The sequence below is a fragment of the Dicentrarchus labrax genome, unplaced genomic scaffold, assembly GCF_905237075.1.
Source record: "Dicentrarchus labrax unplaced genomic scaffold, dlabrax2021, whole genome shotgun sequence".
NCBI classification, from domain to species: Eukaryota; Metazoa; Chordata; class Actinopteri; family Moronidae; genus Dicentrarchus; species Dicentrarchus labrax.
Window position 1 is genome coordinate 24723573 of NW_026136711.1, and position 15807 is coordinate 24739379.

At 38.6% G+C, this 15807-nt stretch overlaps 1 protein-coding gene across 1 annotated transcript; it reads right to left on the reverse strand.

Moving 5' to 3' along the window:
- Positions 1-1272: 1272 nt before the first annotated feature.
- On the reverse strand, positions 1273-15676 carry soat2 (sterol O-acyltransferase 2). The gene is made up of 16 exons (XM_051414310.1): positions 15516-15676; positions 13804-13919; positions 13352-13410; positions 12982-13121; positions 12797-12850; positions 11682-11789; positions 10612-10894; positions 8500-8575; positions 7520-7604; positions 6722-6767; positions 6278-6407; positions 5723-5820; positions 4835-4933; positions 4467-4602; positions 3798-3943; positions 1273-2482 (listed from the first exon to the last, which is right to left on the reverse strand). Exons 2-16 carry the CDS (start codon positions 13871-13873, stop codon positions 2435-2437), a joined length of 1578 nt encoding a protein of 525 aa, XP_051270270.1. The 5' UTR covers positions 13874-13919; positions 15516-15676; the 3' UTR covers positions 1273-2434.
- Between the last annotated feature and the right edge of the window lie 131 nt (positions 15677-15807).

The following is a 15807-nucleotide window of genomic DNA, read 5'->3' on the forward strand; positions in this document are numbered from 1 at the left end:
TGAAAAAAAAACCCAAAACATTTCTTGTGGTTGCTGCAGTTTCCGAGTTTGGACCAACCAAGCACAGGCTTGTATTTCAGCTCAACTCTCAGCACTTTGTGATGCAGTTTTAGAGGTGAAGAGGCAGAACATTTGTCGTATATTCTCCCAGAACAAGATGGAGTCAAATTAATAATTTTTTTTCTGGTCTTAATGAATATATTTTAGACTCATACTGGGTTGAGAAATTCCTGATGAAATAAAACAAAAAGAAAGACATCAATAGACAAAAAACAAGCTGTGAAACCCTGATTGGCAAACATAAATCTTGATGCATTTGTAATGGCTGTAGTTCATTCTCATTCTCATGATGGCCTTCATTTTAGTTGTTTGTTGTATAATTGGTCTATTTATCTTAGAGTACATCACAGATACAGACTCAATTAAAGAATGAATAAATCCCTATCTTGTTGCTGCATGATTAAGTTCCGTAGATGAAATCTACCAATACAACAGTACATCAATAAAACATGTATAGCTAAATTAAAACAGCAGTAATCAATATTTCTATGTTAAGAATCAATCAAATGACCATGTTTGCACTGAAATGGCTCAATCTTAGTGATTAACCCAGAGATAATTATCACCTAACTCAGTGCTGTTTCTTGCAGCTCTACAGTGCGTTTTAACATCTATATATCCTATATATAGCACCACTGTTTTGGATATACAGCCCCCGACTTTACTGTTTCTGTTCACTCTCATCAACCTTGTCTCTAACCACAGCAGGCAGTTGTTTTCAGCAAAGGAGCCATTTGTGCCAACCAAACAGCAGACACACAAAGTTGGCAGCTAAACTAGATAGATATTTCTCTCTGATGTTGGTGGAGACCAGGCCAAAGATAAAAGTGAATATTGGATTTACATTTGTCAGATTGCCAGAGACGCAACTCCAAATGAATTAAAATGTTCCATTTCTGCTGAATGTGTAAAATGGCAGATTTACTAAAACAACTTCATATGGTGAGTTATGTCACTGTCAGCTTGTTTCTCTTCTCCAAAGAGGTCAAATTATGCTTTTAAGAAGGGACATTAAGTGATTTATTTTTATTTCTGCTAATTTCCTTTTGAGGCTTTGTATCCATCCAGTAAAGATGTAATTTCACAATATTTCAGAGGAGAAGTTGGCTCATTAATGGCTGACATGGACAACTGCATCCATCAAAGAACTAATATAGTAACAGTCCCTTTTATGTCAAAGGAAAGCTAGAGATAAAAAGAATGTCAAGAAAATAAAAGAAATGGATGATTTTATTTAGTCAAATGTAGACACAAGTATATTCAGTTATACTACTAAAAACTGCCTCTGAAACTGTGCCTCACTGAGCTCTCATGGTATTACAGTATATCAGTTTACAGAGCATTACATCACTAATGCAAACACTGTACCAATGTTAATCCTCTTCTTCCTGTATGACTTCAGAGGGACGTGGCAGGCAGACAAACAGAGGCTTTGTGGCAGACTGATAAGACTGCTGCCTGTTGTTGGTTGGTTAACATACCTGCTCTCCCAACCAATCCCTGCCAGCCGAATGTCAACCAAGGCTAGATTAAACATGCCACACACTGCAGGCCAGGTGCCCTTACTGTGGCAATACCTGTTCTAAGTTGTCACTGATTCGGCACGTCTGTGAAACATCTTCTGGAACTAAAAAATTAAAACCAAAAACACAAAGCTGCAACAAGACGAGAATAAAAAGAGTCTTGTTTCAGGTTTTGGATTCTAGCTTTACTTTAAATACAGGAGAATTAAAAATGCAATTACATCTTTTATTTAGAAATCATTTAAATACATTTAATAATTCTAAGAGTTACATTCAAGGAGGTAAAGAAATTAAGATCTCTTGTACTCGTGAAAAATATGTACAGTACATTTTTACCCGATGAGTCGGGAAGTGATAAGCTTAACATAACAACTGGTAACAGGGGAAACAGCTAGCCTGGCTCTGTCCAAAGGTCAAGAATCTGCCTACCAGCTCATTGATTAACATTTAATACATACACACAATGTACAATGTAGACATTTTCTTAAAACTTTGCACTCGATAAAGACTTGGTCAATAAACAAGCTACTCCTTGATTAATATGCAACAGTTTGCTTACTGTATGATATTCTATGAGCAGTATGAAAGAAAGTTTAACTATTAATTATTAAACAGTATTTAATACTGTTGGTACAAATAAAAACTTTAAATAATTCAGATGTGATACATCACCAATGTATGGATATCATCACACCTGAACAACATAAAGATACAGTCACATCTTGACCCAAAAAAACTTTACCCACTAAAAACTGAAAATCTTATATATTTACATTTCAAGTTGTCCTTCCTTGCTCTCTTCTAGGTTCAGTCAATCATGAATTTCACTCCAACCCAAGGTAAAGGCTGCTTCATCTGCAGGACCATGACCGAGGTGTCACCAACTCCAGGAAACTATTCTGTTGAGAAAGAGCAGAAGACTTGGCCTAAATATGTATACAGTGCTCCCTCTCCTCCTCCTTCTAGTAACATTATTGTAATCCTTTTATACATTTTATCGGTATGATTTAACATCCATTCATTATCACGTAATAATCTCTTTTTACGGATGTCACTTCTATTTTTAGACAGCCGTTATCTGTGTTAAGCCATTGTGTGTGTGAATGACGCCACTGGCTTTAGAGGATGCCTTAGCTGGGGATACACAGAGGTGCAGTAGTTCATAGTAGAATAAGTATGTTAAGTACATCTGTGCCCATCTGCCATCCAAATCCTTCACATCTGTGACTTCATCAGATGCTTGGGGTTGGACGGGGGCTTTTTAAGGGTTAAATACATGTGTCCATTACTCAACACATGTGGCTCTCCTATGTGTGTGAGTTCAGTGTGTTATCTCTTAAAGAACAAGTTTATGCACTTTGTGTGTCAGTGTAGTAACAGATGCTCATGAATGACTGGAGATAAGTACAGACGACAAAGCCAGGATGATGAAACAGTCAAGGGAGTTAAGTAAGATTCATTTGGTTACTGGCGTCGGTATGACGTCTAACATCAAAGTACTCAAGTACCAATCATGTAATGTACTTACGTTGTATATATCCATGAGTTTTGTTCTAGTTGCTCAGTCTAGTCATAGTGTTATTTGTATTTTAAGTTTATTCACTTGCTGGCCTATTTTTCATTGTAGTATCTCAGAAACAGGGGCCAAAGTTCTGTCTAATGACGTCATTGTAGCACACTACAAGCAACCTGCTATTTCTTTTAAAATCCCCACACATGCAGTGACAGTATCAGTAGCTCTCTCTAGTTAAAGGATAGGTTTTTGATGTTTTTCAGTCATGCAGCTTCTCGCTGAGCTTAAACAAGGTCCTCTGGGATAGTTGTTCAAGCCTTCCATCACCACAGTAACTCCCTCAAAAGAATCTCACAGTATAGTTACATATGTCCTCTTATCTTCTGATGAAAAAAAGTGTCACAAATCTCACCTTCTGTCAGGTTTTATTGATTTTATTTCAGACAAATCCCTGCTTGTGTCGCAGATGTAGTCAAGAAACACTAAAGTTTAATAAAGCCTGACAGAAAGCAGCTTTTCCGACATTCCTTTTTGTCACTCTTAAAAATAATGATGTCTGTCCTGTCAGCAAGCCTACAAAGAGGCTGCAGCTGGTCTGGTATCATAAAAAACGAAAAGCTACTCTCAAAGAGTAGAATCATCCAGGTATAACCAATGCTACTTTCCAGTACTTGCAGTACAAATGTAGGCGAAGTACCTACCCCTGTCCGAGGGCAGTGTATCTGGGCGTACCACTCCTGGCAGTACAGACACACCTGGACACCCTGACCGACGAAGAGACACGCCCACATGATGACGTTGAAAACGGGGCTCTGACGCTTGTCATTCATGGTAAAGTTGAACACCACTAAGAGAGGACGACATGAGGGAAAGTTGTTTTGAAGGCCTCACTGTGGTTAAATAGTAACAGTTTATTTGAGTTATTGCGGAGACGTGAGGCCACTGGTAAGGACGCGGACAAAGAACATGAACATTTTAAAATGAAACATTTTGTCAGATGAATACTCACTGAGTCCCAGAGGAAAAGGACATATTGCCCAAGTGTACTTTCTGTAAATATAATGAGAGTCGTCCTCTGAGAACAGCTACTGAGTGCATGTTCGAGTGAATAATTACAGATTTAAACTTTAAAGGCTTGAAGGCACAGTCCAGAATGTAGATGGGGACATTTACATATTTTTAACAAGCTAGGACAGACAATTCAGAGACAGCGATTTAACTTTAGCAACAGTAATGAGGTACTTCCTTACTTGAAAGGAAGGTTATGTTATCAAAGGCTTTTCAGCAACCAGGTCAGAACACCGGATACCAATAATTTCTGTTTATATCACTGTGAAGACTGTTCCATGAATAATGAGTGTAACCCTCACCTCCAAAGACGGCAAAGAGACAGAACATGACGGGATAGAAGAAGCCAAAGCCCATTGTGAAGGCGTACTCGTGGACGACAGCAGAGACGATGAACACTGAGAGCATGGCAGCTGTTCGGAATTTCCTTTTCGACAGCTGCAGGGATCAGAGGAGAACAGAGAGGGTTTGGATCAAAGTTCAAGGGTCAGGCTGGTTCAGTTGGGAATTTGTGTCACTAGAATTACAGGACAATAGTTTAACTATACGCACTTAATTGTGTGACGATGCTTTGGCAATACAGACAAAAACCCACTGGAACATTCCATTATTGTTTGGTTTTATGTTGTTTATGTAAGTTTAGTTTGCTCTATTGGCACTATCTGCTCACCCAGAGGAAGTCTCTGTATCCGTAGTAATAGAGCCAGTCATGAACCACAACGTTCCAGGTACGGTAATAATTGGCGAAAGATGTAGAGTTCCACCAGTCCTGGAAAATCAGCACAAGGTAGTAAAATGAGTATGTGGATCAAAATAAAAACAGAATAGACAAGGATCACTTCAATTATGGGGCATTTTAAAAGTTATACTTTACTAAAATCTTATCTTATCTCTGATATTAAATGAAAGATGGCCTTGTAGCACTGATAGCACGCAATGCTTCCAACAAATGTAGAGGTAAACCGGTTGGACTCAAAGTTAGAGGTAGGCCTAATGTTTTGAAGATCTCATCTGCTGTATATTTAGTTTCAGCTAATGCCTTCCACAGAGTGAAGGCTCATATATACACACACACACACACACACACACACACACACACACACACACACACACACACACACACACACACACACACACACACACAAACACACACATACACACAATATGGTGGAAACTGCATCTGTGTTTTCAGGTTTCAGGTACCACACATATTTTTCTAACTAAACCAACTCTTGCCTACATCACCCCCAAGCTAGAATTGGTCCTCTGCTTCACTACCTTTGGACCTAAGTCAATCTGCCAATTTGAACGCACTTTTAGATTTGCAGGAACATATCAGTCAAATCAGTGAGTCACATGAGCAAAGGAGAAGTGGCCCACAACCAAAGTCATGGTTTTGTCTCCTGTTTAAAGGGATACGCTATCAACAAAATATAATGGATGGGACCATCAGGCCACCTGGCTGTGATTTCACTTGTCATTCATCCAATGTTTTCCAATCTGAAAAAGCAGGCATATCTGACAATAATGTGCTCACAGGAGAGGTGATGTCACACACCTTGTAAAACATCCTGTCAGCAAAACACAGCAGCTCCCCGAAGAGGTTGAGCCAGCAGTGCAGGAAGGCAAAGAAACACAACAGAAGGAGCATTATACCTGAGACAGACAGAGAGACAGAGAGAGAAGTTTATAAGGAACACTTTTGTTCAGGGCATTGCTCCCAGCTTCCTCATAAGAACTGTAACTTGACACTGATGCTCTTAAATCACTTACTCCAACCCTTACTCATGAACCTAATCACTTAAAGAGAGCAATAAACATATCGGTCTTTGATACCTGCACCTGATTGCATAATAATCTTTAATCTTTAATCTTATCACAGACTTAAAAACACTAGAGACCAGTTCCCTCTATTACCATATCAAGTGATATATTAACTAGTGCTGACTCACACAGATAAGAGATAATAGAAGTTATAAGCAGAAGTGATCGCAGATGAATTTTAATTCTGTTTGTGTTACACAAGACTTTCTTGTCTCTTTCTTGTTCTTGCCTGAAAAATCTACCAAGATACAATGCGCTATATGTCGGTAGAAAGTAGAAAGTACAGTACCTGGTAATATTGAGTGGAACACAGCTAGAACCAGTGTTCGTTTACTAAAAGGTTGGTTGGTCTCAGGTCTGAAGACGGGCACACAAAGACGGACCAGGATGAAGTAGCCATAAAACAGGCATCCCAAGATCTGCAAAATGAGATTTAAAATGTTTTTTTTTAAAAAGTTCCAATAGGATCCTGGAAAAATGTTAATTAAATACAGTAGAGAGACTTCTTCTGAATCAGCAGAGAGATAGTGGTTTGATCTAAGATATCAAAGATTAAAGCTTTTAAGCACCTGTAGTTTATAATTGCTCCACCTCATTACACAACACACAAGTGCTATGAACGACATGTAGGTCAGATTATTTCTTGGTCAGTAACCCCACACAGGCTTTCTATCGGTGATAAGTGTGAAAATTAAAATGAACAGACCAAATAAAGGAAGGAGTTTCATCTTACCATACCAAGTGTGATGCCAACATACTTCCATCTTATGTGGGAATTCCTGCAAACAACAGAGAAGATTAGTCTCACAAAAGTATACTGTGAATTGTGCCTTGTGTGCATTCATACATATTGTGTTGCTCAACAGTTTCCTTTCCTTTCAGTTGTTCTTTTGCTCAAATAGGCCTTTTCAGGTTTTGACGTGTCATAGTAGGAAAAGCACATGTGATATTAACTTATGATATTAACAATGGCTCTGTTTTATTCAGGTGTCCCAGTAATTCATGTGTCAGTGAGCCAGCATGAAACAGTGATTATTATTTTTTTATGTATGCACATGCTGTACCAAATATCCAGATCCTGAATCCCAGTCTAACTTGAACAAAGAGTGCCTATTTCTGCTCCATTAATGTATGTTTTTTATTTGTTGAGATAGATTCTGAGGGCTTGGGAGCTGCAATGAGTGCAAAATACTGCTGCTTTACTTCAAACACCTGCATTTTTTTGTTTATGGCACAATTTAATACATGGGACATCCACTCTGCTTTTTGACATTTCACTTTATTTGACAAGACAGTGGAGAAAGACAGGAAAGTCAGTGGGAGAGAAAATGACATGCAACAAAGTGGCCTCGGGCTGGATTTGAACCCAGGCAGCTGCAGTAAGGACTCAGCCTTGATATGTGGTACACGCTGTACCTCGTGAGCTACCAGGGCATCCCTGACATCCACTCTGTTTCATGTCAGTTGCACTCACATTACTATAAATCACTGATTCGAATAAGAGAACCAAGCATAAGCAAATGGGTCTTACCGAGGATATGATTCCCTGTAGATGAGTGTTGGACAGAAGAGGAAGTACAGATAGCTGGATAATGTTGGGAATCTGGGACTTTCTCCTGGGAAAAAAAACACAAATCATAAAGTATGACAAGAGTGGAGGGAGACCTGTTTTGAGCCCTAAAATCTGCTAGTGAGTAAGCTTATAGCAGTCACAAGTGGCCTTGAATGATTTTTAAAAGGGTGTCAGTTTAAAAAACAGCTGATGTAAGGTCTGTGGTTCAGACATAAGCTTCTTGTCTGCCTCTTGTTTCATTATGTGGCATAATACCAGCCATTACTAGTTCCATTCCGAAAGCTTTACTGTGCCTTAATGTAGGCACCTGAAAACAAATGGCCGTCTTTAAAATTAAACAGCAGTGAGTTTATCACAAAATCGTTAAGCCATTATGTCCAATTGTCTGCATTAAAGCCTCTAATCTCTTTTGCTGAATTATTAGCTGTACTTCAGTCAAGCCTCAACTTTTTACTAATACTATTGGCATTTAAAAGTGATAAAACAGCGCTGTTTTGTGTAAATTGCTTTTAGCAGAATCATAAATCTGAATTAAACAAGAAACTTACTTTCAGTCTTATTCCAAAACCACATTCAAATCATGGCAGACCATGGACACGTCTTCCATTTTCACTCCTTTATTCAGGACTATATGTTTTTTTCCTGGAGGTGAGTGCAGTGAGTGAGTATTTAAGTTTATTACTATGACTTTATAGTCAAAAGAGACACATTCTTTCCCACTAATAGGAAAAGGAACTCATGGGGATGCACATACTTGAGCTTATTTATTGTATGTGGGTGTATTCATTGTTACTTTTAACTTCAGAATGAATCATTAGGCGGTATCTTGCTGAGCTGTATTTTAGTCATTTTTCACAGGTGTCTGGGAGTGTCACTGTGAGTAATTATACCGCCTGAGGAGTAAATACACCTGACATTAATACAATACAGTACAGTACCTTCCTTTGGTGTATTCTTCATAACGACAGGAGCAGTTTCTCTCATGAACGAGTAGCTCTTCATCAGGAATCGAATCTGAGGGAAATTGATACAGTTATTATGTGAAGTGAAGCACAACATATCAATAATAATATCTACTATATTGTTTGTCTTTATTACATGAATTGGCTAGATGTCCAAAGTGAACAACCGACATCTTTGTGGCCTCAATCTCACGTTTCTGTCATATTGACCCAGTGATGTATTATTCAGTTAGTTGTTGACTTCTTCTGTAATTAATCAGGAGGAGGAACAACAACAGGGAACTGTGTAGCATGACAGGGGTGACAGGTGTACGGATGGAGAAATGGTTTGTCATTTTAGACATGGCATTCAGACATGATGCATCATCAATCTGCATACAGCAGGGAACCACATACACTATTTGGGCAATTTAGAAAATGAAATGAATTCATTAATGCATCAAAAATCAATATAATTCAGTTTATAAAGAGGGAGGGACGCATCAGAATTACAAATAGACTGATTAAACTCAGGTCAGATGAGGAAAAAAAAGCATCTAAGCACTGGGATTATCTCACTCCATCAAATGGAGTTAAATGATCTTAGCACTAAGACGGTTTTGGGAGACCAGGGCCAGCGCAATAAAGAGGATGAGGAGGTATTACACTACGGGTCCATGATGTTCAAACTTTGGCTACGCTGAGATACTCCTGTCTCTTTTGGTGCCTTTCCAGTTGGTCTCGCATCTCTGGCCAACAGGCTTTCTTATCGCAGTGTTCCTGCTGATGGCAATGAGGAGCTGCAGTTCAAATTTGGATTACCAATGAATACAATGTTATCTACAGTACAGGGTGTTTCTAGCACAGGTCCTTCCTAATAAGAATTTTTATACTTGTGATTTATTCTGTTGGATTTTTATGTTCACATTGCAGTAAAAAAAAACTTTAATCATACCACAGGAGTCATTAAAAAAGAGTGGTGCTATTTGGAACTGTACTAAAACTGACTTGCTGCTGATGTAAAATGACAAATGAAGTGCTTTTGTCAGCTGTTCAGTGTCACTGACATATTCACGCATCATTGTTCAGCTTCCAGCTGACTAGTAACATCCAATCACATTCTTAAGTGTAAGTACAAGTGTACTAGGTGGCCTTTACAATTTGGTTCTCCCTTCAACACCCAAACCTCCTCCTTACATTGTATGATTTAAGCTTGGGTATTGCCGTCTTGCTGAGCTCATCAAGCATGTTGACTGCAGTCTCTGATTCTGTACCATTTTGTATAAAAGGGTGCTTAGTTCTTCCAGTAGGTGGAGGTGGGGCTTCTGAAATGCTATATGAACAGCAGCAGTAGCAGCGAGCAACAGTATATCCCTAATGTGAGCAGTGCGGCAGCAGGCAGGAGTGAGCAGAGCGCTGGTGGCTTAAGGACACCATTATGATACTGATATTGGACATATGTTGCTGTGAGGAGTATGCCATGTGAATGTAGTGGCAAAATCGCATTGAGCTGCTTGAACTGGCTCACAGTTTTATCAAGCAGTGGTGTGTTGTTCGTATCCATGAGTTCATCATTGATTTCCCTCTTATTTAGGCTATAATCACTGATGTCTTACACACAGGTGACTAGCTAATCAGCTCACTTGTACATACTGGAGTTCCTGTGTTTATAAACAAACATTTTTCATAAGGATCCCTTAGATTTGGTAATAAAGAATTGTGACAAAGATGTGTCTTCAGCAGGACGTTTTGTTGTTGAAAAATAAACATTTCATTGCTCTCTGATGGACAAATGAGCTCTGTATTACTTCAAAACTTTTTTTGGCATGTCTGTACTGCATTTTCTTGTTACCAATCAGCCAAAATAGATCCCAAAATGTTACATCTTTGATAAGCACAAATTGGCTGATTATATCAGTGAGGCTCTAATATAGATGGCATTTTCACTCAGTAAGGCTTGAGGCAGTCTGCAACTTTTGCATTCTGTTCTCAATAAATGTGACACCAAAAAGTGTGCAACATTGTCATCATTAATTTGCTGGAGTACAAGTCACATGCTACTTGATATTGACCAAACTTATATAAACAGACATGCACACATACACTCACCTGCTCTAGTATCACAATAAACCGTGAGGCTGGTGGCAGCTGATAGTGTACAACCACGTAGATGGGGAACTGTCCCAGTACATAGGTCTGCACTGCAGACAGGACCAAGCCTGTGCCGAGAGACAGCCCCAACTTAGAGGGGAAGCTGTGGTACAAAGATCCCCAAAACACCAGGGTGTAGTAGGGAACAAACAAGGTGTAGGCAAACATCACAACCCAGGCCCAGGTGACCGTCCCCAGCTTCCCAAAGGCAAAGAACAGCAGGTCGAACTCCAAGACCAACCTGAGATTGCATAAAGAAATACAAAATATTATTATTATATTATATTAAAATTAAATTATATATTATATATTATAAGGCATATCATTCCATTTCCAGAAAAATCTGAATTAAGTTAAAATCGGCACATTCAGGTGCTCTATTTGCCACTGTGGTCTGTTTAAGCTTTAAAAAATATGTTGAATAACAATTTTTTAAAGATATTAAAGCATGGCTGGCTTAAATAATTGGCAGGCATATTTAAATGCATTGAGTATTTTTCACATTACTTTCTAAAAAGACCCCTGTGGTGATAAAAATAATAGATTTGAAATACCCACTCATTGTAGCATGTCAGAGGATTTATTTAACTCAACACAGGCCTTTGCAAGTGTGATATTATTATTTTTTATTTCATCAATTTAGCCATATTAAAATCAATGTTAACTGAGGGTGGATGTAGCAAAATAGTTTGCATGGCGGAGCGTTGCCCGATGGCACTTCCTCCTGTGAGAAACAGGAATAAAACTCACAACCGTGCGCCTGAAAAAAGCAACCAAATCATTACCGAGCTGCCCAAAGCCACAGCAGAAATACTCAGAGGGATTGATTGCTCTATCTTTCTTCTGCCAGCAGAGAAGCAGGGAGAGAAGGAGGGAGGGACACAATAAGGAGAAAAAGAAGATAAGAAGTGAGTAGGAAGTTTTTAAAGGCTTCAGGGTAATTAGGTTTTGTTCAGGGTCATGGAGTTTGAGACGTGTCGGTGTCATAAAAATACAGGCCTTCACACATAAACACACGTCAGACAGACCTGCCCTGGTCGATGTAGTCGACAGCCAGTGTGCTCAAGCAGAAGATGAGGAGTACGGCTATGAACATGTGGTAGATGGTCCTGATGTGGTTGATCTCAAACAGTTCACTGATGAAGAGGAGGAAACAGTCATTAAAATAGCTCTAGGTTGTATTCGTGTGCATACCTGTAGTGCTGTATACATGTTAGAGGCTTATTCATCTATAATACACACATGCTTGTGGGATTATCGTATGTATACAGTGTGCAGAAGATATTCAGACTGTCTGTCTTAAAAAGTTCCATATAACATTCATGTATCCATATTTCTCAAACAGTTAAGCTATCTTGCACACATCATTATAATAGATGAGAGTGGTTCTCAACTTGTGTCAAGAACCCAAATTGATACATTAATATCAAGGCTGTATTTGATAAGAGGGATCCCAGTCTGATAACATTTAGTTATTCCATAACTGTAGATTGACATATTAATAGCAAAGAGTGTGAAAATCTATGAACAGTATAGTAATTCTTATACATTCTCTCATTGGGATAACTTCTAGTCAATAAAGTAAAAGTAAAATTTAAATAATGCCCATTTTTCTGGGAACTCCTTGAACCTCTTCAAGTTACCCCTGGCCATAGGGGGTCCCCAGACCCCAGGATGAGAACCATTAGTATATGAGGTTAACAAGAGACTCAACAAAATAAATCTGAATTGTAATAAAAAGTTCAGATATTATACTTGGAAAAATATATTTTCTCAGACACCACCATGAAGAAAGCATAAAAATGGAATGTCGTGGTTGATTGGACTTGTTAATTTTTATGGATTTTTAAAAGCAAAAAAGCAAAAATGCCAAATGTTTGCTGCTTTTCTTCTTCGTATGTGATTGTAAATTGAGTATCTTTTGGTTTTGGACTGTTGGTCAGACATTAAAAGACATTAAAAGAAGTTTCCTTCTTGTGAAATTGTGAGTATTTCTTATTATTTTCTGACATTTTATAGACAAAACACTTAATAATAGGCCTCATGAATGATAATTGTTAGTTGCAGTCCTTTATTAAAGTTTACACTGGTCTGCTACTTTGTTCTCTAAATTAGAATAAGACTGTCAGTCTGTCATACTTACTCCAACAGTGATGGCCTGGCCATAAAAACTTTGCCGTCATCCATTCTCTGAGATCTAAAACAAACGACACAGAAAAAACAGACACACACACACATTTTACTGCAGTTAATAAGAGGATAAATGTGTCTCCCAGATCAGTATAGAATAATGTGTTCTAGTCAAAGTTGCCTCCTCCTCCTCCTCACCTGGATGAGGGTTTTTTTGTCATCTTTCCATTAACTGTTGGTTGGATTTGGGTGAAAGGCTGGACGGACTCAGCCAGAGCTTTGTCTAGTATATCACTGAGCTGATCCTGGACCTGCTCCAGAACTTTCACTTTCACCTTCTACAGTAGGACACACAGGAGAAAAGTTGTTTGTTTTAGCTTTCTCATCTTAAAGCCTTCTCTTTTTGTTCACCCCACAGTACAAGATGCATCCCATATGTTGTATCCTATGTACTCCGCACAGCCACAACTTCTGTATTTCCTCTTTCCAAATGAGTAAGACTGAGGAGGGACGGTATAACTGAGGGATTGAAGTTAGGATACTGGATGGTAGTGGAGTTATGAGTTACCTGTGCATGTTTCTGCCACTGTCTTAGCTCTTCTTCCTGCACATTATTATGGCCCTCGGCTGCAGAGAGAAGAACATAAATTACATCAAAATGATCAACCAGTACAATATACTCTACACATTGCACCTGCATAGACATTCAGTGCAAAACTAAGGAGGAAAGTTAAGAGATAAGAAAAGCAAAATTATTGTTATCTTGGTTAAGTGTGCTTTGTAAGAATTGTATAAATACCCAAAGTATTAATAATACTAGAAGAATTAAGGTTGAATTCTACAGTACAGTAAACAAATACTATATATATTGAAATCTGTTATTAATTACACTAACAAAAATGCCAAATACTATCAACAAATACTACCAACAAAGCAACACAGGATACACAACACAACCCAATGGCACCAATTAAAAGACTTTTTAGAGATGAATGAGTCTGTAAATATTATTAACCATACCATGACTGGAGATCTCATCTGACTTCACGTTTCGGTGCCACAGTCCGTTAGGTGGCTCTGCAGTCGTCATGGTTACCACTGGACAGCTCCACAACACTAAGGACTATCTGACAATCCTGTGTGTATAAAAGTCACGGGTTAGTCTCACACACTCTTGCTTCCCTGGGTATAAATTGATTAATGCTGCTTGGTTTGTGTTTGCCCCATCTGGCCTGTTGTTTGTTGGTCTGATACGGATGGGAGAACAAAAAATCACTTGGTGGGCCCATTGAGTGTTCTCACAATAGTTTGGATCCACACAGGGCTAAGTTTGTGGTTATAATCTGAGGTAAATCCATACTAGATCAGTGAAAGCAGGAATATGCTTATACAATGTCCTCTGTGGTTTGAGACACACCAATAAGTGACGCCAAATCAGGTGTTTTCACTCATTAAAGTGCTGTGACTTCACTGAACAGAGGCACAACATGCTCACATCTTTCACCCCATAGAGGGCAGTCCGGCAAACATTTTTACACTTTCTTAAAGTTCGACGATGTAGACTTGAGAATCTTGAACTATAAATTGAGAGATTAAATTAGGTCACAGGCCCATTGCTGGCAGGTTGCCTCATGCCAAAAGGCATTAATATTCCTGATGAGCCACAGTCCCAAGGAGATGAGCTTACTCGTGTGAATCCCAAACTGATAAAGTGCACAAACTACTGGTCTGAATGCAGAAAGATATAGGTAGGTCAGGGGTTTTGAACTGTGGTTACCTATAGTGCTTTTCAATAACAAGAATGTTATCTCCAGTCACTGTAGCTCAAGCTAAACAATGTAAACAAATGATAAAGCCGGTCTATCTGTGCACTGTGGAAGTTAACTGTAGATAAGATACACAGAAGACAGATGGAGACGTTACGTTCAGTAGACTTCAGAGGAAGGGGTAAACGACACAAAGGGACCTTAATTTCTAATCTATGCTGTTTGATCACTCAGGAGAAATGTCAAAAAAGCAGATTACCTTTGCATAGATATACAGATAATATATTATGTGGCTGAGGATGATGAGATGGCAGAGAAAGAGATGAAGAAAGACATGTTTTTGAACAGATCGACACATTCTCTGCATGCTTGAAGTAAGTTGCGGGTGTACTTGCAGTCTGTCTAACTTTCCTTTCATTTGTCTTTAATAAACAACTTTTATAAACAAGTTTTTATTTGCATATAGTCTGTAATGAGAATAAATGAATCAACTAATTTCAAGAACACCAAGTGTTACTTCCACCATATTGTCTTGCAACAGAATTTAGAATAAATTTCAGTAAATCTTATTGGTACTGTTAGAAAAACATGATCCACTATTTGGCAGTTAAAATTGCCAGAAAATCAGTTTTGAATTATTGTATATTGTTAATAAACGAATTGATTCAGTTTATAATAATCACAACAGCAGAACAAACTAAAAGCTGTGTGTAAAACTTTTATTTTATTGCTCCCTGTTTTGTACAAACTGAGGAACAAACAAACAAATAAGCAAACTGAGAGAGTTTGCTAAGAATTTCCATCTGTCACAGAATTCTTTGTACTCTGTTTTTTTTTATTTTGGCCATTTTTAAAACTATGACTGGTACAACACTGTAGAAAACTGAAATCTTGTGACAGATGTCAGATACAGATGTATCAGGCCGATGTACCATCCATGATAAACATTGTCATATTTATACTCACAGAGTCTTCTAGCCTCGGGCTCAGTCAGCGGTCCACGGAGGTGAGAGGCACTGTTGCAATCGATGAGTCCCGTTGAGAGAGAGTTGCTGAGTGTTTTTAAGTAAGCATATGTCACAGTTCTTGTCCTCTCCTTTCCTCAGCTGCTGTTTTGCACTTTGCCCTTTCTGGCTCCTGGCCGTGGGCAGGACAGGTTCAACCCCCTCTCTTTCATCTTTTCTCCTGGATGTATGAGGTCATGCAGCAGTTTGTCCTAAAGTCCGGTCTATTCACAGCGATGGACTGTTATTGCAAA

What these genes read in the sequence shown, in the direction of transcription:
- soat2 (XM_051414310.1), bottom strand. Translation starts at nt 13,873, where the DNA reads ATGACGACTGCAGAGCCACCTAACGGACTGTGGCACCGAAACGTGAAG. An exon ending in GAAGAATACACCAAAGGAAG is followed by an intron (nt 7,605 to 8,499) that starts GTACTGTACTGT and finishes TTTTTTTCCCAG; the next exon opens with GAGAAAGTCCCAGATTCCCA. An exon ending in TACACTGCCCTCGGACAGGG is followed by an intron (nt 2,483 to 3,797) that starts GTAGGTACTTCG and finishes CTTTCTCAACAG; the next exon opens with AATAGTTTCCTGGAGTTGGT.